Below are 21,402 nucleotides of genomic sequence, written 5' to 3'. Positions count from 1 at the left end.
CTGCTTTGGTGAAGAAGGATTATTCTTGGATTAGGATTTCTTTGTTAAAATGTATTACTTTAAATTATTTTTAAACAGTGCTTGTATTACATTACACTTGGTTTAAGAACCCATTGTCGAATTTTATCCCAGGTGTAAAACCATTTTTCTGATGGAGACTTCTAACTCTAAATTTTGCAACATTGAGAATCTTCCTAGGCACAGGACAGTATCTGGAAACATTTGTAATTGCCCCTTTGTGAAAGCAGGTTGGGCTATCGGCCTCTGTTTCTACTCTGTCCCACCTAATGAGGATAAGCTGATCCAGTTTGATTCTACATGGGAATTGTTTCTATGTAGATAGAACTAAGGATTACCGAGTGGGCGATCAAGCTCTATATTGAATTTGATGGTGCAAAGAAAGGCGGTCCGGACACGGATCTTGTCGCATATGATTTGCATCTTCATCAAACTTTGGCATGCCTTGGCCAGGGAGGATTTTTCTGAGGCCTTTATGACTCATTTCACCATGGCAAAGACTGCGACTAGAGCTCTGACTGGGCGTCTTCCTCTTTTTGACATCTGTCCATCCTTTAACCAGACACTATCGTATTGGTTCTCGAGGCCAGTTGCTTTTTCAGGACTTTCAACTGTACAATCCTACCGCGGTCCCATCTCCCTTAGGTGGGTACTGCTTTACTATTGACTCACAAGGTTAGTAATCTGTGGTTAGAAGTATCCATCAGAAGAGTAACTTACTTACCTTTGATGAAGCTCTTTCTGGTAGAAAGTCGAACTAACCCAGATTCCTCCCCACACACCTTCCTCCCTATTCTGCTGAGTGGACTCTCTGGAGTTAATAAGGCTCCAATTAAGATTAGCACACTGTTGGTGATTCTTTGTGTCAGGTATACTTTGAGTCTGAGGGCACAGAAATGACTGCTTTATAAATAGGTGACAAAACGCAGGCACCTGCATGCGGATCTGAGTTGTCATGTGTGAATGAAGAGAGTCCAGAAGGAGGCAGATGACACTACCTGCCAGCATGCAGGAGCTATTGTGTGAGTTTCTAGATCTGGTGTGGTGCCTCGAAAGATTCACAATGGGAGGGATTTGCAGCTGGAAAGAGTATACACCAGAAAGAGGGTTACCAAAGGTAAGTATCTTATTTCTATGGTGTGGACTGGCATAAAATCTGTTTGCGGCATTCCTTATTACATGAACAGCAACATTATTGTTAATAGATGTGTCCTCTCCTTTTGCAGCAATGCAGCCCACCTTCCTGTTCTCTGTTTAAACTGATAAATTGACATACATTCATATGGAAACCAACTGGCGATATTTCGTGTTTTTGTTTGTGAGCAAATGTAAAGTAAATGTGGAAAAGTATGGATAGAACTTCATTTTTGTTACAGAAAAAAGTACATCAGACAAACACTTAAAGCATGACCAAAACATACAATATAAAAATAAATGTGCTATGTGTAAAAAGAAATGATAACAAGGCACACTTTATGCTTATTGAAGATATTTGTCTACGCTCTTTCATTACCTTTATAAGGAATTTTATTCTAATTCTGCTGGAATCTGTGAGCCACTTTTATGCGGACAATGTACAACCTCCAAAGCGAATCACGCTTAGGATAAGCAAATATTTGAGGTACGGAGAATACAGCATTAGCCTTTTGGCTCCCAAACCAGTGTCTTCCTAAGCTGGTGTCAGGGAGAGACAGGTAGGAGATATCTTATCAGCTAATGCCTTTTTGACATTTGTTCCTTCCTTTATTTCCTCTCTATCAGGCCCTTCACCGAGGAAATCTATCAGCGCAGAGAGGAGTCTCGGAAGAATAAATAGAGGCAACTGCGGATATACAACAATCGCAGAGAGATTGCTGCATCATTTAAAGCTGCCTGGCAGGCAACACGGAAACAGGACAAGAAGCCCATTGGATAGCTGCAGAATCCCAGTGCGCGCCTATACTGTTTTTTTCAAATGTCAATCCTTACAGATCTGTTTGATTTCATGAAATTGTCTAATCAGTGAGCCATTAGAGACTGGCAAAGTAAGTGAATCTGGGGTACCCACCCTAGGTGCCTGAACCTTGCAGGCAGGCGATCATGGAAAGAGCACATTAAAGAACATAGGTTTTGCTACAAAAAATGTATTAAATTCAATGATGCAACTTCCTTCGATTGTGGCTGAAAATGATTTGGCAACCATCTTGAATGTCACAGAAGAAAGACTGAAACATACCCAGATTGAGCTATCGGATCCAAATTTCCTATAAACCTTTCTTCCTTTGGCTCCTATGACCTACCTAGTAATGATGAATTAAGGGTGACTTGAGTACGGACAGCGCATCTAAATATTGTTAGGAAGAGGTGCAGTGGGATTACCATGTCTCAAACAAGTTCCCCACCACCATTGACCTATAGGTTTGTTGTGACAGTCGTTTCAGGTACCATGCAACCTGGTAGTCACTGGAATGAATGCGGCAGGGTTGAATAAATGATGCTACAAGAAAAACAAAATTATGTGGCATACTATGGCACTTTCTGAGGCAGTATTATTCGCTATTTGACCTTTTTACACCCATTAATTGTGTCTTGGCAATAGGTTCATCTAATCGGTATAAGATTAACACATAACCAGCAATTGGAAGGTTATCACTGCACAGCACGACATTTTCCTACCTAGTGATCCATTTATGCTAGATATTTATTTTCTTGAAATCAAGTTATGCAGCAGATGGTGAATTATGTTGCAAATGCAGGAAAACCATATTATGCAAAATTACATAATTCCCTTGATTGTAGGGTAGTTTGGTGTTAAGAATTTGATTCATGAGTCTGTTTGTGGCCCATAGGTCAGGGTGTTGAGTCCCAGCAGGTCTGAATCAGCCTTTCGTCTCCTGAGGTCGATATAAACAAGTACCATTCAGTTGTTAGTACTGACATCGGTTATGAAGTTGTAAGAGAGAATGCATTACGTACTACGCCCAACACAAATGTCCAGAATTATAATTTTAGAATGCTCAACACAAATGTCCAGTATTATAATTATAGAATACCCAACACAAATTCCTGGTATTATAATTATATAACTTTCGCCATGTGACTGACTCTACCATAGTCATACCAGTCTTTCATGTGCCAGCCATTAGGAAACCTTCCCTTTTGCCAAAGACTGGCCAGCCTCTAGGCCCCACAAGAAAGTTGTTAATTAACACCTCCCACTTCTATATCCCCATGCAATAATTGCACTTGCAGAACTGGCTCACGGTTCTGATGAGGCAGTAAGGTAGGCGTGACAGCTATGCTGACAAACAACACAGTTCAAGGGGAGAGTCCAAGGGAATGAGTTTAAAGACCACTAAGGATTATATCCCCAAACAACTAGTATTATCAAACAATGAAAATCCTAGGGTCTATACAATTACCGGAAATACCAGTAAACGAAAGAGCAGAAAAACGGAAAGAAACAAAACAACACCATCTCCAAGTAGTAACCTAAACCGGTGCGGTGATGGTCAACCTATTTGGTAAGAATTGGCAAACAGAGTGCGTCTAGGGACAAATCCCTTTTAGGACGTAATCCCTCACTGATAAGTTTTAACCATCACTTGTTTTCACATATTCACGAATTCTTCTATATTGTTTGCGCTGCATCCTCACTCATACATCTTGGCTCATCATATGTGGATTTAGTCGATCCTCTGACACTTTAAACAAAACATCCCTGAGCTCCTCCCTCACAGTGAGGGGGTTGTAGCCCCCAAAGGACCTAGGATTTTCCTTTGGGAGGAGAGTCCCTATGATGAAGCATGTCACCATTGGTGAGTGAGGGATTACGTCCTAAAAGGGAATTGCCCCTAGACGCACTCTGTTTGCCAATTCTTACCAAATAGGTTGACCATCACCGCACCGGTTTAGGTTACTACTTGGAGGTGGTGTTGTTTTGTTTCTTTCCGTTTTTCTGCTCTTTCGTTTACTGTGACAGCTATGCTACCATTTCCTTTGCCTGTTATACAAATGGCGACGATGTACTCTATTCTCAAAACGCGCTCAAATATTCATATGCACATATTGCTCCTCCAAAATGTGTGAATGCATTTTTTTCTGCACTTCCTTTCCTCAACCTATCACCATGAGTGTTAAGGCATTTATATTCTGTGATGCTCTAAACCACGTGGCCCGTTATCATAGTAGGGAAGCGCTGCAGGCCTTCCAGCGGCGCTGCCCTACGGCAAAAGAGAATGCAGCACACATAGAAAAAGGAAAAAAGAGGAGAAATAAAGATAATTCTCCTCGTTGTGCCTCCGTTACGCCTCCCCCGGGGAGGCATAAGCTTTTGGCACTGCCTCAGGTTTAGGATTTCTCGAAATCTGGGGCAGTCTCAAAAGGCCATGGATGTTGCTGGGAACGCCCACGGCAACACCCATTGCACGCCCCTTTAACGCAGAACACTGCGTTAAAGGGACTGATATTTATCAGGCAGCATTAAGCCCAAAATAGTGGCTTAGTGCTGCCTGATAAATATCACGCAGGCTTCTGCGTCACAAAAAGAGACCTTCCGGAGGCGCAAGAAGTCTCATAAATGAGGCCCTCAATTTCTATCCTTCCTCTGGGGATAGAAATGGAGTTCTACATTTCATCGCTCATCCCTTGCTTTACCACTACTGTACAGGTGTTGTAATGTAAGCGGGGGGTGTGGACTGCTTGTCCCACGTCTGCAATGCTTCTTCTGCTGCATGAGTCCTGTGTCATGGAAGGACCTGCATCAAAGAATGGGATCTGAAATCAGGGGCGGATAAACAATCTGCAGGCTCCTGTCGCCCTAGGGACGCAACGTAGTCTGCACCCTCAAATGTTTTTTCATTTTCAGTTATTTAAATTTAAATGTTCTCAACTTTGGCTCCTTAACTTATGCCCCTTCGTTTGCCTGTATGGATGGGTCGCCTCTTTCTGCAAATGCTAGAATTGAGAACAAAACTCTGTCAGAGAAGAATGTCCATATATTTATGTCTGATGCACTTCTCTCCACCCCTAACCTAGATGCACACGTGTTGCTCAGTTTGTTTTGTGGATTTACGATGTGCAAAATCTGTTTTTCCTTCTCCAATAATCAGGTAAAATGCAAATGTGAATTTGGTCTTGACCGTTTCCGACAGTTCTGTAACTGTCCTCTTGAAGGGTGTGCGGTGTACGCCCTGCAGCTTGAACATTGTGGGGCAGATTACAAGCCTCTTGCGACACTTTTGCGCTGCCGTTGCGTCACTTTTGTGACAATTGCGGCGTAAAAAAGGCAGCAAATTTACAACGTGACGCATCTAAGGAGATGCGCCCTGTTGTAAAGCCCTGCATGACATTATACCTGCATCAGGTATAATGTATGCAGGGTGGGTGTTCCCACGCAGGAAAGCCTCGTAAAAGTGACGCAGTGAAATCTACAAGATTTAACTCTGTGACTTTTAGGATGCCACTGCGTCAAAACCTCACGCCTGCTTGAAGCTGGCGTAAGGAGTGACGCAGTGTATTGGGAATAGGCCGCAACACGCATTGCTGGAGTTGCGTTGTGCTTGCGACACGACTCCAACAATGCATGACTTTTCCGTCAACAAACGCGTCAGAATTTCTAATGCATCTGTCAATCCTTGCGCCATAGTGTGCAGTATTGTAAATATGGCGCACCAATGGTGGCAGGGTTTTTCACTCAGGCGCAGGGAAACTGACGCATCTATACGGACGTGTCAGTTTCTTGTAAATCTGCCTCTGTCTATAGCCAGGGCCACTGGAATTATGCGGCAGGAGAGGGCCAAATTATGCAGCACGGTTGAGTAAATTATGCGGCAGAAAAAGCAAATTATATGGCATAATGTGACACATTTTGTAATAGAATTACCTCATTTGTTTTCATCATTTTTAAACGTGGTAACACTTTGGGCCTTAGTTGCCATACATTAGTACCAATTTAACACTCAAGTATATCAATAAGCAGCAGAAAGGTGACCAGTCCAGCTTTGAAAAGGTTCTTCCACTGCTCGGCAACATGTGTTATCGTATTCTTAGTAACTTTTGAACCGTTTGAGATAGAAACACAATTTTGTGTTGTTAAAATCTGCAGATTATGTGGCACATGATGAATTATGTGGCAAAATCGGAAAATCTAAAACTACGCGAAAATCGCCACACTATCGCATAAATCCAGTGGCCCTGTCTATAGCCACCAAACGAGCAACACTTTCTCCCAGGGACTAGACAGGAAGTGGGGCAACCAGGATCAGAAAAGTAAAAAGACCAGTTTCCCAAGGAGTAGAGACAAGAATACTTTGGAAAGGAAACTCAAATGCACCAAACCTGACACAGAGTCTTCATTTCTGTCAGCAGCCAAATTAAAATGACCCACAGGTTTACAAGCAAAAGCTCACATTGGCTTATATAATAAAACAAGCATTTGCAGCGTCTTCGTGCTTGTAAAACGTACTCGCTTGTTAGTATTGCAATTACTGTTTATTGTTCTGTCGCTGCTATTTTTTTCCCTTAAAATAAAAGCCAAGATTAGACAGAAGACGGTGGGTAGCAGTCATGGTGAGACCTACCAAGGAGTGATTGGTTTGTGAGTCACTTCGTTTATTATGTCCATTCTTCTTTTCAACTTCCAGCATCGAATTTAATCAAAGGATAAATCCTCAGGCACTGCTGCAGGCGGCTCTCTCGGCGCCGCTCTGGGGTTCTGCTCATACTGCGGAGATGTCTTTATATTTCCTACTGTGGTGCTGTCAAATAAAGTTTGTTTCAGATAGCTGTCAATGCCTACCTTTATTGTTATTGCTTACAGCTTTCCTCTCAGCGTCTTGAGTCTTTTTTAAGGTTTCCTCTGGAACAAACATTGGAAATGCCAATAGGACTGACTTATGAATGAAAGTGCATTTCGTGTCACTGATGAATTTAGGCACTCAATAAATAAACATACATGCACTTTATCACTCATATCCATTCATTCATCCACTGACTCATGCTAGTTTTCACCCTCTGACACAACCGGAATAAAACACACACATTCAGCAAAATAGCAAGATAAATTAAAAGAATACAAGTAGAAAAAAGAAAACATGGCGTCTATACACGGATGACATATGCTTCCACAGTGAAACTAAATTTCGCAGGCGGTGTCCAAATTGCAGATATTGAACTTCGTCTATCTTTGTTTTAAAGTTTCACAATGGCCGTCATGTTTAGAGCCAACATATCGGCCATTCTGTAATGGTTAAGCAATGATACACTATAGACAACATCATTCGATAATGGTCACCTGGTCTAGAGGATGTGCCACGTGAGATGCAGCGCACTGTAGATGAAATAAGCGGCAAGTAAGCGTCTTGTTAGCACTTAGGGAGATTAAGTGTCTCCTAAGCAAAGTTAAAATAAAGAGAGGAGAAGCAAATAAACGAAAAGGAAACTATAAAAGGAGAATATTAAAAACGAAAAGATTGGCCAATCAGCTCTGGCATTGAAGAATTCATTTTGAGGGGTGATGTGCCCATGATAAGAAACTGTCATAATTCAAAGGGCAAGCGAGCCAGTTACTGATGTGGATTGTCCTTTACCCCAGACACTGCACTGTCATGGATGGAAACTGATTATAAATGATACTCAGAACAAAAGTAGAAGGCCCACTACGTATCTACGTGGATACTGATTATCTATATAGAGCGACACTCTAGATTTGCTCAACTCACATGTCTGCTTTTCTATCAAAGTTTTTAAGCATAGGGTTAGCACAGTGCTATCCACACCAAGATAGATAGGGACAAAGTATTTTCCCATTTCTACAGCAAAGTCTTTAAGCATAGGAATAGTACAGTGCTATCCATGCTGAGCTATTAAATGACAAAAGCCATTTACCACTCTAGGCACAGTATTACAGCTTTGGACTGATACAATACCATTCAACCCAACCTGAAATGAATAAAAACAACCCCTGACACGTGCTTCGCTGTCATTACGGCTCTTCAGAGAGGTTTAGCTTTGTCCAGACGCAAGGGAGCACCCAGTATAAGTCCAAAGAATACACTTGCAGGCATAGAGTGATGCATACATTATGCAAAAAAGAAGAAGAGAACTCTGGGCAGTTCCCAAGTTTAGGTGGAGAGCAGCTTCTCTATATAGCACCCTCAACACCAGCGACACTCTAGATTTGCTCACCTCAAATGTCTGCTTTTCTATCAAAGTTTTTAAGCCTGGGATTAGCACAGTGCTATCCACACCGACATAGAAAGGGACAAAGTCTTTAAGCATAGGAATGGCACAGTGCTATCTTTGCCGAGCTGTTAAATGACAAAAAACATTTATCACTCCAGGCACAGTATTACAGCTTTGGACCGGTAAAATACCATCCAAGCCAACCTGCAATGAATAAAACAACCCCTGACATGTGTTTTGTTGTCAGTACAGCTTTTCAGAGAGGTTTAGCTTTGTCCAGACACATGGGAGCACCCAGTATAAGTCAAAAGAATACCCTTGCAGGCATAGAGTGATGCATAAATTATGCAAAAAAGAAGATGAGAACTCTGGGTAGTTCCCAAGTGTAGGTGGAAGGCACGTTCTGTATAGAGCACCCTCAACACCAGCGACACTCTAGATTTGCTCACCTCAAATGTCTGCTTTTCTTTCAAAGTTTTTAAGCATAAGATCAGCACAGTGCCATCCACGCTGAGATAGAAATGGACAAGGTCTGTTGCCATTTCTACAGCAAAGTCTTTAAGCATAGGAATAGCACAGTGCTATCCATGCCAAGCTGGTAAATGACAAACGCCATTTACCTCTCCAGGCACAGTATTATAGCTTTGGATTAGTAAAATACCATCCAAGCCAACCTGAAATGAATAAAACAACCCCTGACATGTTTCACTGTCGTTACAGCTCTTCAGAGAGGTTTTGCTTTGTCCAGACACATGGGAGCACCCAGTGTAAGTCATAAGAATACTCTTGCAGGCATAGAGTGACGCATAAATATGGCAAAAAAGAAGAAGAGAACTCTGGGTAGTTCCTAAGTTTAGGTGGGAGGCAGCTTCTGTATAGAGCACCCGCAACACCAGCGACACTCTAGGGGGCATATTCAAAAGCCTCTAGCGCTACCACAACACCACTAAAAAGTGACTTTGTGATGGCGATACGGGCCTCGCCTTATTCACAAGGCAGTGTTAAGCCACTTCATGTGGCTTAACGCTGTCTTGTGAATAAGGCACCCTTTCATGCTGTATTTAGCGTGAAAGGGGAGGGTAATGGGTTTTGCGGTGGGCGTTCCACCGCAACATCCATTGATGTTGATGCTGCCCCCTATTCACAAGGGCAGTGTAAATAGAAGCAGCGCCAAAATGAAGACCAGGAAAATCCTGGTCTTAAACAGGCGAAACGAGGAGAAATGCTTTATTTCTCCTAAGTTTTTGCTTTTTCCATGTGTGCTGCCTTGTGCAGCACACATGGAAAAAGCAAATTGCCATGGTTTGTGTATGTACAGCAACGTGTCCCTCCCTGTACATACACAAACCTTTTTTTAAAATGCCATTCTGTCACATGAAAGTGAGAGAGTTGCATTTATGATTGTTTTTGTGCAGGAAGGGACACCTTCCTACACATAAACAGTCCTCCCCTGCACACAGACACCCTTGCACTCTGCTTTAAGGGTGCCAGCGTTGGCGCTAAGTTCTTAAACTCAGCGCCATCGCAGGGGGCAACGCAAGCCTGCACCATATCCTTGTGAATATGGTGCAGCCTTGCGTTTCCGAAGTGGTGGAGAGAGGCATTCAGTCAGGAAGGCTAACGCCTCTCTTCGCTGCTTTCTTGTGAATATCCCCCTAGATTTGCTCACCTCAAATGTCTGCTTTTCTCTTAAAGTTTTTAAGGATAGGATTAGCACAGTGCTATCTACGCCGAGATAGAAAGGAACAAAGGGGCATATTCACAAGGATCCATCTCTGATTTATCCCCACATTAACGCACCAAGGGGCATATTCACAAGGAGCTATCACCGACTTATCGGCACTTCATCGCAGCCAAAGTCATGATACATTTACCTCCCCATTCACAAGCTGGTGCTAACAGCCCATATCACCAGTTTACTGCGATAGCAGCCGCAAAAAACATCGCCACAGAGGACCGCCGCAACTATCGCTAATGAGATGCAGAGTGGGCGTTCCCGTGCCAAAAGCTGCGACAACATCACACCTTAACATTCTCAACGACCAGACAGATCGGCGATAAAAACACAAAACAGGTGATAAGCCGCATTAGCAACAGGAATTTTACCCCTGTTCTGACCTGGTGTAAAGTCGGATGGCAGCCAGCACCACTAAAGGGAGACCAGCCTAGGCCCACATCGGTAGGGCAACAGATGCCATGGAGCCACCCATCATGCGGCCCGGACACACAAGAGGGCCACAACATCCACCGCCACCATCCCAGGACCCAAACCCACACCCGGAAACCCCCCCCCGGACCACCACAGATGCAGCGCAGACAAAGACAGCGGACCCCCAGCAAGCGTACCAGCCGCACAGACCCAACATCTGACAATGTCACCGTCCACCACAGGCTGAAAGGGACAACCATCCTACGCATCCTGACCATCATCGCCTAACAGGCCTACGTCACCAACACAGCGGACAACCAACATCCCATCCCACCCCACACCAAGCTGCTGGCTCGGCTGCACCTGTTGGTCCCTGGCACCCCCCAACCAACACCCCCCAGAGTCGGAGAAGTCTCACAGCCTTCCACATCCAAGTCCCCCACACCTGTCCTGGACATCACCATCACCCTGGTACCCCAGTCCCCATACGTCCAACACAATGCCCAGGTCACGCTGGAGACCAAGCAAGGACCATACGCCATAGCAGGATGCACAAACGTGTTAAGTTCCAAATGAACACCCCACTCACCTCAACTCCACAACCACGCAAATCACAACTCTGGCAATGCACACATCACAAAATCATAACCAACATGCACAACAACATGCCCACCCACCAGACACGACAGAACAACTCACAATGGTTACCTGGCCAAGCTGTGAACATGAGCCATCAACGGCATGGCACCTCAGCCACACAACAGCCGAATGTGGGGAGAGGTGGCAACCAGGTATGTGTGAACGATGCAGTAGTACCATGATTGGGAAAGTACACAATGCCAAGAGTGGCGGAGATGTGCTGGATAGACCGCAGTATGGTGCACACACCCATATCCATGGCGACATACACCTCCGGTGTATGGAGTGTAGTGGACAGTGGACGCAACCAGATCACCACAGCCAGTGGGGGACCTCACGGGAATCTTGCATGTTACGCCCCCCCCAAGCGTGACCGGAGTGGGATGGCCCGGCGTACGCCACGCCAGAGTACGGGTGTGAATAAAGCACGTAGCCTTGGGCGTGGACCTCTTTTCCGGAAAGCCCAACGTCTCTGCCAGGGCTGCGCCTCTCACCCCACCACGAGGCCGATGCCGTCCTCTTGAGCGGAGTTGCCTGCGACGCTGTGCGCCTGCCGGACCCTGGCACGCTGGACCACGAACCCGTCAGGCCCGCCCCTGCGCAGCCAGGCCTCACTGATCACCTTCTGACACCGGCGTGTGTCAAGTAGGGCCCACCACGTTCCGGCGCAAGCTCCAGGCCCGTGTTCCGCGACCATGGCAGCTTCCTTAGACCATCACGGCCTCCACGACACTGGCCCGCTTTAATCCTTTTTCATTGACGTACTCTACTGCCGCCTCAGGCCTACCCTTCCGCCCAGTAGGTCCCATATGTGAAACTGTGTCCTGAGTCATGAATGGCAGTGACCCCAAATTCGGGCCAGCAGCAACAGCAACAGGCCCCACCCAATCAGTGAGGCATAGTTCCATATGGGTTACTTGTGACACGTGGTGCCACTAACCCTGTTCAACGCCAACCTGCAACACTTGGTGCCACTAACCCTGTTCAACGCCAGCCTGCGACACGTGGTGCCACTAACCCTGTTCATCGCCAGCAGGCTACACGTGGATAAGGGACCAGGACTACCCTGCGGACCAGTAGTTCCCACATCCAGTACCTAGGCACAAATCACGAATGGCAGAGTCGACACCAGTGGTCGACGGAGAGGAGTAAGAGGAAGATGTGGCTCAGTCTGGAGGGAAGAAGATCATTGTTACGGAGGTGATCGAACACTACCGACAACTGCCCTTGTGTCACTAACTCTGTGCCTCGCCAGCCAACGACACGTGGCTGTGGGCCACTGCTGACCGCTGCCTCCGGCCTACACTGCAGTCCAGTAGGTCACAGTCTTGATTTGGCAATGGTGGAGTTCATGTCAGTGTACCGGCATCATCGCAGACTGCATCCCCGCTCAGCACCTGTGCCACTTAGTCTGTTCCCCAACATTTATGGATACTCCATGGTCGTACATTGGTGGCGTTTGAGTCTATGGACTAGGGGCTAGTTTTAATCCTCATGTAGCTGATACCGATTTGGCAGTGGCAACGAGGTTGTCGCATTCCACTCCTCCATTTGCTGCTTCTGGATAAAATCAAACCTTTCGGCGTCTTGCCCTGGTGGACACCTTCCACTGTCCCCCGAAACACTCCGCAACATACACCTCGGACATTGATGGGAACCCGCCCAGGTCCCATGGCCCATCTGACTGCACTGCAAGTTCCCGTCCCGTGGCTGGGTGCCTGTGCCGGCCGCAGTGCATCCGGGGCCACTAACTCTGTGCTGATCAGGTCTGGGACCCCTTCTTCTGATATATTGGATGACCTCTGTGACGGTAGTCTTGGGGTCATCAACGCCATTTGTCTGTGGACCTGCGCTGTCCGCATCCTCTGGCCTCAATTGCGCGCCACCAGGGTCCACACATAGATTCGGGTCCTGACCAGCCCGGACGTCGCATCACCGCAGGAGGCACACGCCACCACCGCAAGGACCTCCTCCGACCGCCATCTTTGCCAGAGTAGAACCGGTGGTCCAGACAGACCTACAGAGTTGCTCAAACCTGTCGTGGATGCCATCATTGGCCTGATACCCTGCTCAGCACTCCAGGTGCCAGTGACTCAGTGCACCGCAAGCCATTGTCCGTTAGTGATTGAGTTTTGTGCCGTGGAGATGTTGTGCAGCAATGTCACCTCATGCAGTGGGGAAGACCTGGGACGTTGATGAGGAAGTTGATGCAGGTGTAACACATCCCTCTGCATCAGGACTCACCTGAAGGGACACAATCCTAGCAATTCCTTCACGTGAGCGCACTAATCTCTAGTGCCCCTACCTCAGTCCACTGCAACTCACGGAACCTCCTGACTTAATATTGGGTGACCTCTGTCCTTACTCCGGGTCCCTCCATGTTGCTGTGCAGTTGACTCTGTTATGCATGTGTTTGCTGTTTCCATTGCACTGGTGTCCAGTGTTCAAGTTGTTGCCAGCACCATGCATTCGGTGCGGACTGGCTTATATTCACCCCACACACATCCAGCACAGGCGTCACTGTACATGTGGCCCTGCCGATAAAGGTGCCGGGCGCACGTAACGGTAGCCAGTTCAACATAACGCCTATGTGTGTCCTTGTGGTCTTGTTGTATGCATGAGGGCCCTGGGCTCTAGGACATTACAGTGTGCTGTGTACATCGGATGCAGACATGTCACCGCGGGCAGCGGGTTAGAGCTTGGACATGTAGCTTGTCGTCACCCACTCAATTGGTAAGGGGAGTGGCCAGGGCCGTCATACGCCATGCCAACGTGGGTGTGTGACTGCTATTTGCGCGCCCCTGGGCGTGGTTCTGTACTGTGAATGTGCATCTCCATGTGTCTCTGTGTTTCAGTGTGGGTCTCCGGTGTGTGTGGTCCCTAAGGGTGATAGACACCAACGTATCTGTTCGAGCTCGCCTTGCATGGGTTCGGCAACAACCCCCACCTGTTGGGCCACCTCCTTTTGGCGTGATGACACATGGCATTGGGATGCCATGTGTGGGTGGGTGAAGTGTCGTGAGCCAGCTGTGCTTGCGGGTGCTTCCTGCTGTGTGGACTGTTGCAGGGGCTGTGTTCTCCTCTGAGTAGCTTGTCTGCCCTGGTCCTGGGGGGGGGGGGGGGTTGCGTGGGATATCCATGCGCTGTTTGAGGGCATCGTGTCGACGGTGTGGTGGTCCTCTCCGGCATCACAGATGTGTTGTCGTCTGTGATCTGCTGGAGGTGTTGTGTGCCCCTGTGCTATGTGTAGGGGAGATGCATGTTGACATTGTGTTGACATGTATGTTGGTGCATTGTTCTGGTTTACATGCAGACTGTTTGGCAATGTACGTTGTGACTGTGAGGTGCTGGATTTTTCTGAGGGACAGTGCACATTTGGACTACATGATGGATGTGAGGTTGTACGCGTACATTTCCATTTCACAGTTTCCAGCTCTGTCAGATTTAGTAGGCATGTTTCTGTGCATGTGTGAAGCCAGTTGTGTCGGCTATGCGCATTGTACCACGTTGTCGTCGATGTGGGTGTGCTGTTTGTGCTATGTGTGTGTGCTGCAGTGTGCCAAGGGGATCTGGGCCATGGACCTGGGTGAGTGTGGGTGTGCAGTGTGCTACACCTCGTTGTGCATGTATGCTATTGTGCCCACTACCCCCGTCCCCCCAGTCCCTGTTAGTTGCTCCCTGTTGATGTTGTGTCAGGTCCTCTCGAGCTGTGTCCGTACTCCCTACTCCTTGCACCGTCTCCACACTGATGACAGTGGCCTGGGTTTCCTTCAGATCCTCCGGTGGCGCTGGTCTGCCACCTGCTGTCGCCATTGCTGACTTCCTGTTGGCTGCGGGTTTGTACCTGGTTTAGGTTGTCACGTAATGTCGGCGCCTCTTGGTCCCCTCCGTTGGCCTCCTCGGCACTCTGGCTTCATTCACGGTGGTCTGCTTGTGGGTCAGTTGGTGGTAGTGTTCTGTAACCTCCGTGACGCTGGTCTTGTTTTCCTGCGGTCTGCACCCCGTCTTCCTCTCCCTTTTCTCCCTGGCCTTCCCCGGACCCGTTGTTCCTTGATGGTGGTCTGTGGGGGTTGTGGGGTTTGCGTTGACCTCTGCGCTGGGTCAGGGTGCATCCATGTTGCAACGTGCTTTGGCTTGTTTCTGGTGTGTTGTTTCTGTGGTTTTTGTAGTGCATTGTTCCGCCAGACGCGTGGGATGTGCAGGCCTGCGGCTGGTCTTCGCTGATTTCTGTACCGCGATTGGCCTCATTGCATGAATTTTCGAGTTCGTGTATCGCATTTTTGCGGTGTGGCGTTGATTTTCACGCTGACATTTGGCGCGTTATCTGAAGACTATCGCATGCTACCGCCTTGTTGTGAATTCCACGTTGTCACGGGGCTATTTTCCCGCGATGGGCTGCGATATTGAAAGTTGCGTTAGGCTACTCTTGCGGTAGTTATCACACGTTCTTGTGAATATACCCCCAAAAGTGGAGATAGAATTGGCACCCCATTCATAATCCGGTGCAAACTGCAGACATCGCCAGTATTCACGTGATAACTGCCCCAAAATTTAATACCACGGTGGACACCACCAACTAACACTAATGAGATGCAGCGTAGGCGTTCCCATGCAAAAACACACGAAAAAACCACAACACCACTTTCACAACGAACTGACAGATCTGCGATGCCACGCGATAAGCCACAGTAGCCGCAGGTATTTAACACCTGCCTCAAGCAGGTGTAAAGATGGACGACTCCCTGCAGTAGGCAACGGAGCCCCTCACACAGCCACATCCGAAGAACAAACGACGCCATGGAGCTACTCATCATGCAGCTCGCAGCCCCAACAGGGCCACAACACCCACCGCCACCACCCCCTGGTACCGGATCCGTCCCCCCGGGACCACCACAGAGGCAGCGCAGAGTAAGACAGTGGACCTACCGAAAACGCACCACTCTCACAGACCCAACGCCCGCGGAAGTCATTGCCCACTACAGGCTCAAAAGGGCAACCATCCTCCGCATCCTGACCCACATTGCCTACAGACTGACGGTACCAACACAGCGGACAACCAACATCCCTCCGCAGACAAAGCTGCTGGCTGTGCTGCATCTGTTGGCCTCTTGTACCTTCCAACCAACAACTGCCAGGGTCGGAGGGACGTGACAGCGGATCTCACTATATTAGAGACCGCCCTAGCGGAATTCACGGAGGCCTCGGGCTTGAAAGTGAATTGGGACAAATCGATGGTGTAACCCCTACATTCAGGCGTCTCTCCTCAGGACGTACGGATCGGTGGCCGAAAACTACACTGGGCGGCAGAAGGTCCCCGATACCTCGGGATTAGGTTATACCATTCCCCAGCTGACATCTACGAGGGTAACCACCGCAGGGCACTCGCGAGGGATACGATCCTCCATCGGGTTCTGGCGGAGCCTCCCATTGGCCCCGATAGGCCGGGTTGCCCTAGCAAAGATGATCCTGGTCCCGCGGCTTTTATACCATTTCACCAACCTCCCAGTAATCCCACCCCGCTCCTTCTTCAAGGACTTAGACATGCTCCTCAGATCTCTTATATTTATTTATTTATTTATTTATGGGTTTTATATAGCGCCTGAATCACCCCATACGGGATATCTCTGCGCTGAGACAGCCATTGACCACCAAGCAAGTGAGCTTAAAAAAGCTCTGTTATATGGGGTAAGGGACGGCACAGGATCGCGCTAGCCAAACTGAAATTACCCACAACGCAGGGCGGGGCTGGGTGCACCATCATTCGAAGCCTACTTCCTGGCATCGCAGCTCCAGTGGCTTTCCTATTGGACGGCAGACAGATTCACACTTGAAACATGTACCGCCACGGGTCGCATACCCATACCGGAGTTACACCGCCTACTCCTGCCGGGGTCTCGCCCCACGCGGACATACCCCCTGCAGGTTGACATAGCCCGGAAGTGCGTACAGCGTATACACCGCATGGCGCCAGATCGCCCTCCATACACACCATTGCTACCGCTGATCGGTTGGCCCAGACATGGAGGGTTCTTTACCTCCGCCATGCTACGGGAATGGACGGCGAGGGACATCACCGAGGCAGAAGTACTGTTCGACGAAGGACAGCTTCGGTCGTACCGGCAACTCATGGTCGAGTATGACCTACCTCCAGGCCAATTCTTGCGCCATTGCCAACTTCTCAGCCACTACCGGCCATACTCCGACCTCACCTTGGGGGAACCCCCCACACACCCGGTTCTCCACACAATATTACGAATGGGACCGGGGCGCCACCACACCACATGGTTATATAAGTCAATCAGGGAACTGACACCCCCGCTATTGGGAACCCTGCGGACCCTCTGGGAGGAGGAAGCAGGGCGACCTTTCCACGATAGTGAATGGGAAAGAGCGATAGAATTCCCAAAAAAAGTATCCAGGAACGCCCGGTTCAGGAACATACAGTTTCACATCCTGCACAGGGCCTACCTAACGCCAGCACGACTTCAACGCTTTTACCCCAACACGACCTTCCTCTGCCCTCGTTGCCCAGTAGGGGACGCAGACTTTCACCACATGTTCTGGACGTGTCCGGGCATTCAGACCTATTGGTCATCTATCCACTCGACACTCAGGGAGCTTACTGGGTTGACCCATCTGACCACCTGGGAGGGCTGCACATTGGGCATACTGGGACGGAGAAAACGACACAAAATACCAATGCGCTTTGTATCCCTGGCCCACCTGCTGGCCAAACGCTGTATAGCCATGCACTGGCGTGCCACATCAGGCCCCCCACTAGCAGCATGGGTGGGGGCGGTTCTTAAATGGGCGGCTGCTGAGGAGGAGGTAATCCGTGCGGAAGAAGCCAAAGGTATCCGCAAAGTCCCAATTTCCCTAGAGTGGGCGCTTCTATTGTACCAATTCAGACAATCCCAGACCCTGGAAGACACAGTCACTGCCATCCAGACCCCCAACACGGTACAGCCTTCCGCTACGCAGGCTCCCGAGACAATGGATCCTCCACCACGACCCCCTGTACCACTAACGGACCAGCCAGGTCCGTCTTCGTCCTTCTCTCACATTCAACGGCCCCCCACACTAATCCACACACCCGCCTCCCCCTAGGCGAGCAGCAGCTGCACTATCGAGTAGGCAATAATGGACCCATCGCATACGCCCACCCAAACACTACAAACCCCATGGCACATCCCAGTTCAGTTTCCCCCCAGTTTCTTTTACTGGCAATGCTCTGCTACAACACAGACCACATCCTCACTGAACAAGATATTGATGTACTCCCTATTGTGATGAAGGTCTACTCTGCTACTTATGAACCACATTTACCTATGCGACAAATGTTGTATGTACGTTTACATCTTAAAAATGCCAATAAAAAGAATTTTCAAAAAAAAAAAATGCCAGGGTCGGAGGGATCACACAGCCAGCTCTATCAAAGTTCATCACACCTGTCCTGGATGCCATCCTCAGCTTCATACCCCAGTACCTTCACTTCCCCAACACTGCGCAGGAACAGCTGGAGACGAATCGACTGCACACATGTCCCACTTGTGCCCCCTGCGGATACTGCACACCACTACCGCAACAGAAAGAATCAGCATTCCAACAATGTGCAGGCAATAGTAGACCACCAGGGACTCTTCACCAATGTCGTCGCCAACTACCCAGGCAGTGTGCATGATTCCTTCATCTTCTGACAGTCCATCATCAACCAGCACTTCCAGGATGGCACATATGGAACGGGACTGCTCGTTGGTAAGTGCCAAATCAACACATCACACACCCCAAAGCCACCAACACACAATGCACAACTGTGGGAATGCACACGTGACCAAACCATATACAACATGTCAAACTACATGACCACCTACCAGACACGATAACACCACTCCATGGTCATCCTGGACTACCCCTGCACCCAATACAGACATTAAATGGCACCACAGCTGAACGTGTGGAGATGCAGAATGCAGCCATGTGCGAGGATGCATGTGACCCGTGAATGGGAATGTACACAACGAGAAGTGAGGCGTTGATGTGCAGGACAGACATGGCTATGCAAACCACAGACATGTCCATGCAGACCACAACTGCTGGTGACTGGAGAGTAGTGAGCAGTGGAAGCAACAATGTCACACCGGCCGTGGAACAGATAGCTGAAGTTTAGCACGCTGCATCCCCCCTGTGTGCGTGAGCGTAGTGGGTTGGCCCTGGGTACGCCAGGGCTGTGCGCCAGGGCTGTGCAGGGGTGTGGTGACAAACCCTGTTGCGCAGGGGGTGGTCCACTCCCGGGAAGGCCAACGTCACTGACAGTGCAGCACTGCGTGGCCTGCAACGAGGCCGACGCCGTGAGCAGCAGGGCCTGCTACCCTGTGCGCCTGCTGCACCCCAGGACGCTGATGCACAGACCAGGCCTGCCTGCCCCAGCGCACCACAGCTGCACTGCTCAGCTACCGACACCTTTGTGTGTCGAAGAGGGCCCAATACGTGCCAGTACAAGTTCCAGGCCCCAGTCACGTGAGCTCAGCAGCCTCGGCAGTCCATCGCTGCCCCCCCCCCCGACGCTGGCCCACATCACTTCTTACTTATTGACATGCTCCACCGGCATCCTCTTCGGACCAGTAGGTCCACATGTGGAACAGTGTCCTGAGTCCTGAATGGCAGTGACCCAAATCCACAGCACCAGACTCCCTTCGATCAGTGTGGCATAATTCCATTAAGCAGGCCTGCAACACCTGATGCCACTAACCCTGTGCGCCATGAGTGTCCGTCATCCACCGGCAGAACATCGTTGGTGTCTGAGCCTGTGGCATGGGGGTTTTCATCAGCAACGTGCAGGTACAGACTTGGTGTCGGGCCTGGATCTGTGGCATTCGTATGCGCCATGTTGCCGGACACAGCTGGCATGTGCCCTCTGCATCATGCCCTTAGAGTAGGCCCCCCATTCTCCCTTGTGACACTCCGCAGAAGGCACATATGACACTACTATGCCCTCATGACCCTACCCCAGTCTCCTGCAGGTCAGCGTCCCGTGTCGGTGGGCCCGTGTCGGCTGCTGTGCATCTGGGACCACTAGCCCTGTGCGACTCGAGTCATTCCCCCTTGTTGTACTGACATTGCATTACTGAGTGCCCGATGACTGTTGGAGCTGTTGCCAGCACCATCTACTCCCTTAGGGCTGGCTTACACTCACCCCACACACAGCCAGCACAGGCGTCACTGTATTGGTGGGCCTGCCATCACATCCTGCCGAACCAAGTATTGACTTTTCTCCCTGCACTGTCACAGGTGATCAAGGATATGCACTCTGCCCTTTGATGATGACACCCCTCCGAGACCCGAAAACACCCGCCCAGAGGCAGTACAATTCGGCCCACATACGCACCAGGCGCCTCGTTTAACGCACATTTGGTGTGTTGAAGTCACGTTTCAGGTGCCTGGACGTCACAGGTGGAAAGTTCCTGTACAGACCGGACATCGTGTGCAAGATGATTGTTGCATGTTGTGTGTTGCACAACGTCTGTGTTCGTACCAATGGCCCATGGATCTCAGTTCCAGAGGTACCGGACGATGATGGTGATGATGGGGCAGGTGGCCCACATCCCACTGCAGCTGCAGTAGGAATGGCCCATAGGAACTCCATCATTGACACTTACTTCTCATGAATACGTCACATTGTGGCCGTCCATGGCAATCGTGGGACAATTGGGGGTGTCCAATAGCGCTGCATGTGTGATTAAAACATATTTGCAGGTTACAGGTTGTACTTGTACATTGTCATGTTCCATATTCCTGCGGATTCAGATGTGATTTGCCATGGTGTGCACATTTGCGGAACCTGTAGTGTCCTTTGTTCTGTTGTGGACGTGTTGCTGTTTGTACCGGGATGTTGTCAATGTCGAGGTGCACTTCTGCTTATGTGCGTATGCTGCACGGTGGGCGAGTCGCTCCTGCGGCTCTGATTTGTCTGCCACTGGTCTCTTTTATGCGGTGTGCCTGTTGGTTCTGTTCTTCCACGGTGCTTGGATGTTGTCATGTACATGTTGTCCTCTGCAGTCGGTCAGGGTGAATCCATGGTACTCCGCTGTTGATGTTTTTTTTCGGTGGCATTTTCCCTATGCTGTTCTTGTGCTTTTTCCCGCATTACGCGTGTGTATTGCTGCCCTCGCACTGGTTGTCCCTGTTTGCTTTTCTTACTTTGGCCCATCGCAGGTTTTTTGGTGTTGTGGTCTGTGTTTTTATCTCCGTCAAGGTGGTTGTATCGCAGACATTGTCCGCGGTTCCGGCAGACTATCGCATGGTACTGCCTTGTTGTGAATTCCACGTTGACATGGGGTCATTTTCCCGCGATAGACTGTGATTTGTAAAGTTGTGTTAACATTTTTGGTGATGTTTAGCACACGTTCTTGTGAATATACCCCAAAGTCTTTGGC

General features: G+C 49.0%; 1 protein-coding gene across 6 annotated transcripts in view; it reads left to right on the top strand.

Annotated features, from left to right (window-relative positions):
* Positions 1 to 2,166, top strand: part of PEMT (phosphatidylethanolamine N-methyltransferase) — a 1,115,620-nt gene extending 1,113,454 nt beyond the window's left edge. For all 6 annotated transcript variants that reach the window (XM_085628938.1, XM_085628937.1, XM_085628936.1 and 3 more), the window contains one exon: positions 1,780 to 2,166. In XM_085628938.1, the coding sequence (XP_085485064.1) occupies positions 1,780 to 1,834 (55 nt within the window). In that variant the 3' untranslated portion in view covers positions 1,835 to 2,166. The remainder of the gene's footprint in view (positions 1 to 1,779) is intronic.
* The last annotated feature ends 19,236 nt before the right edge of the window (positions 2,167 to 21,402 follow it).

This window comes from Triturus cristatus, chromosome 10 (assembly GCF_964204655.1).
Source record: "Triturus cristatus chromosome 10, aTriCri1.1, whole genome shotgun sequence".
NCBI lineage: Eukaryota > Metazoa > Chordata > Amphibia > Caudata > Salamandridae > Triturus > Triturus cristatus.
This window is presented reverse-complemented; position numbering and strand designations above follow the sequence as displayed.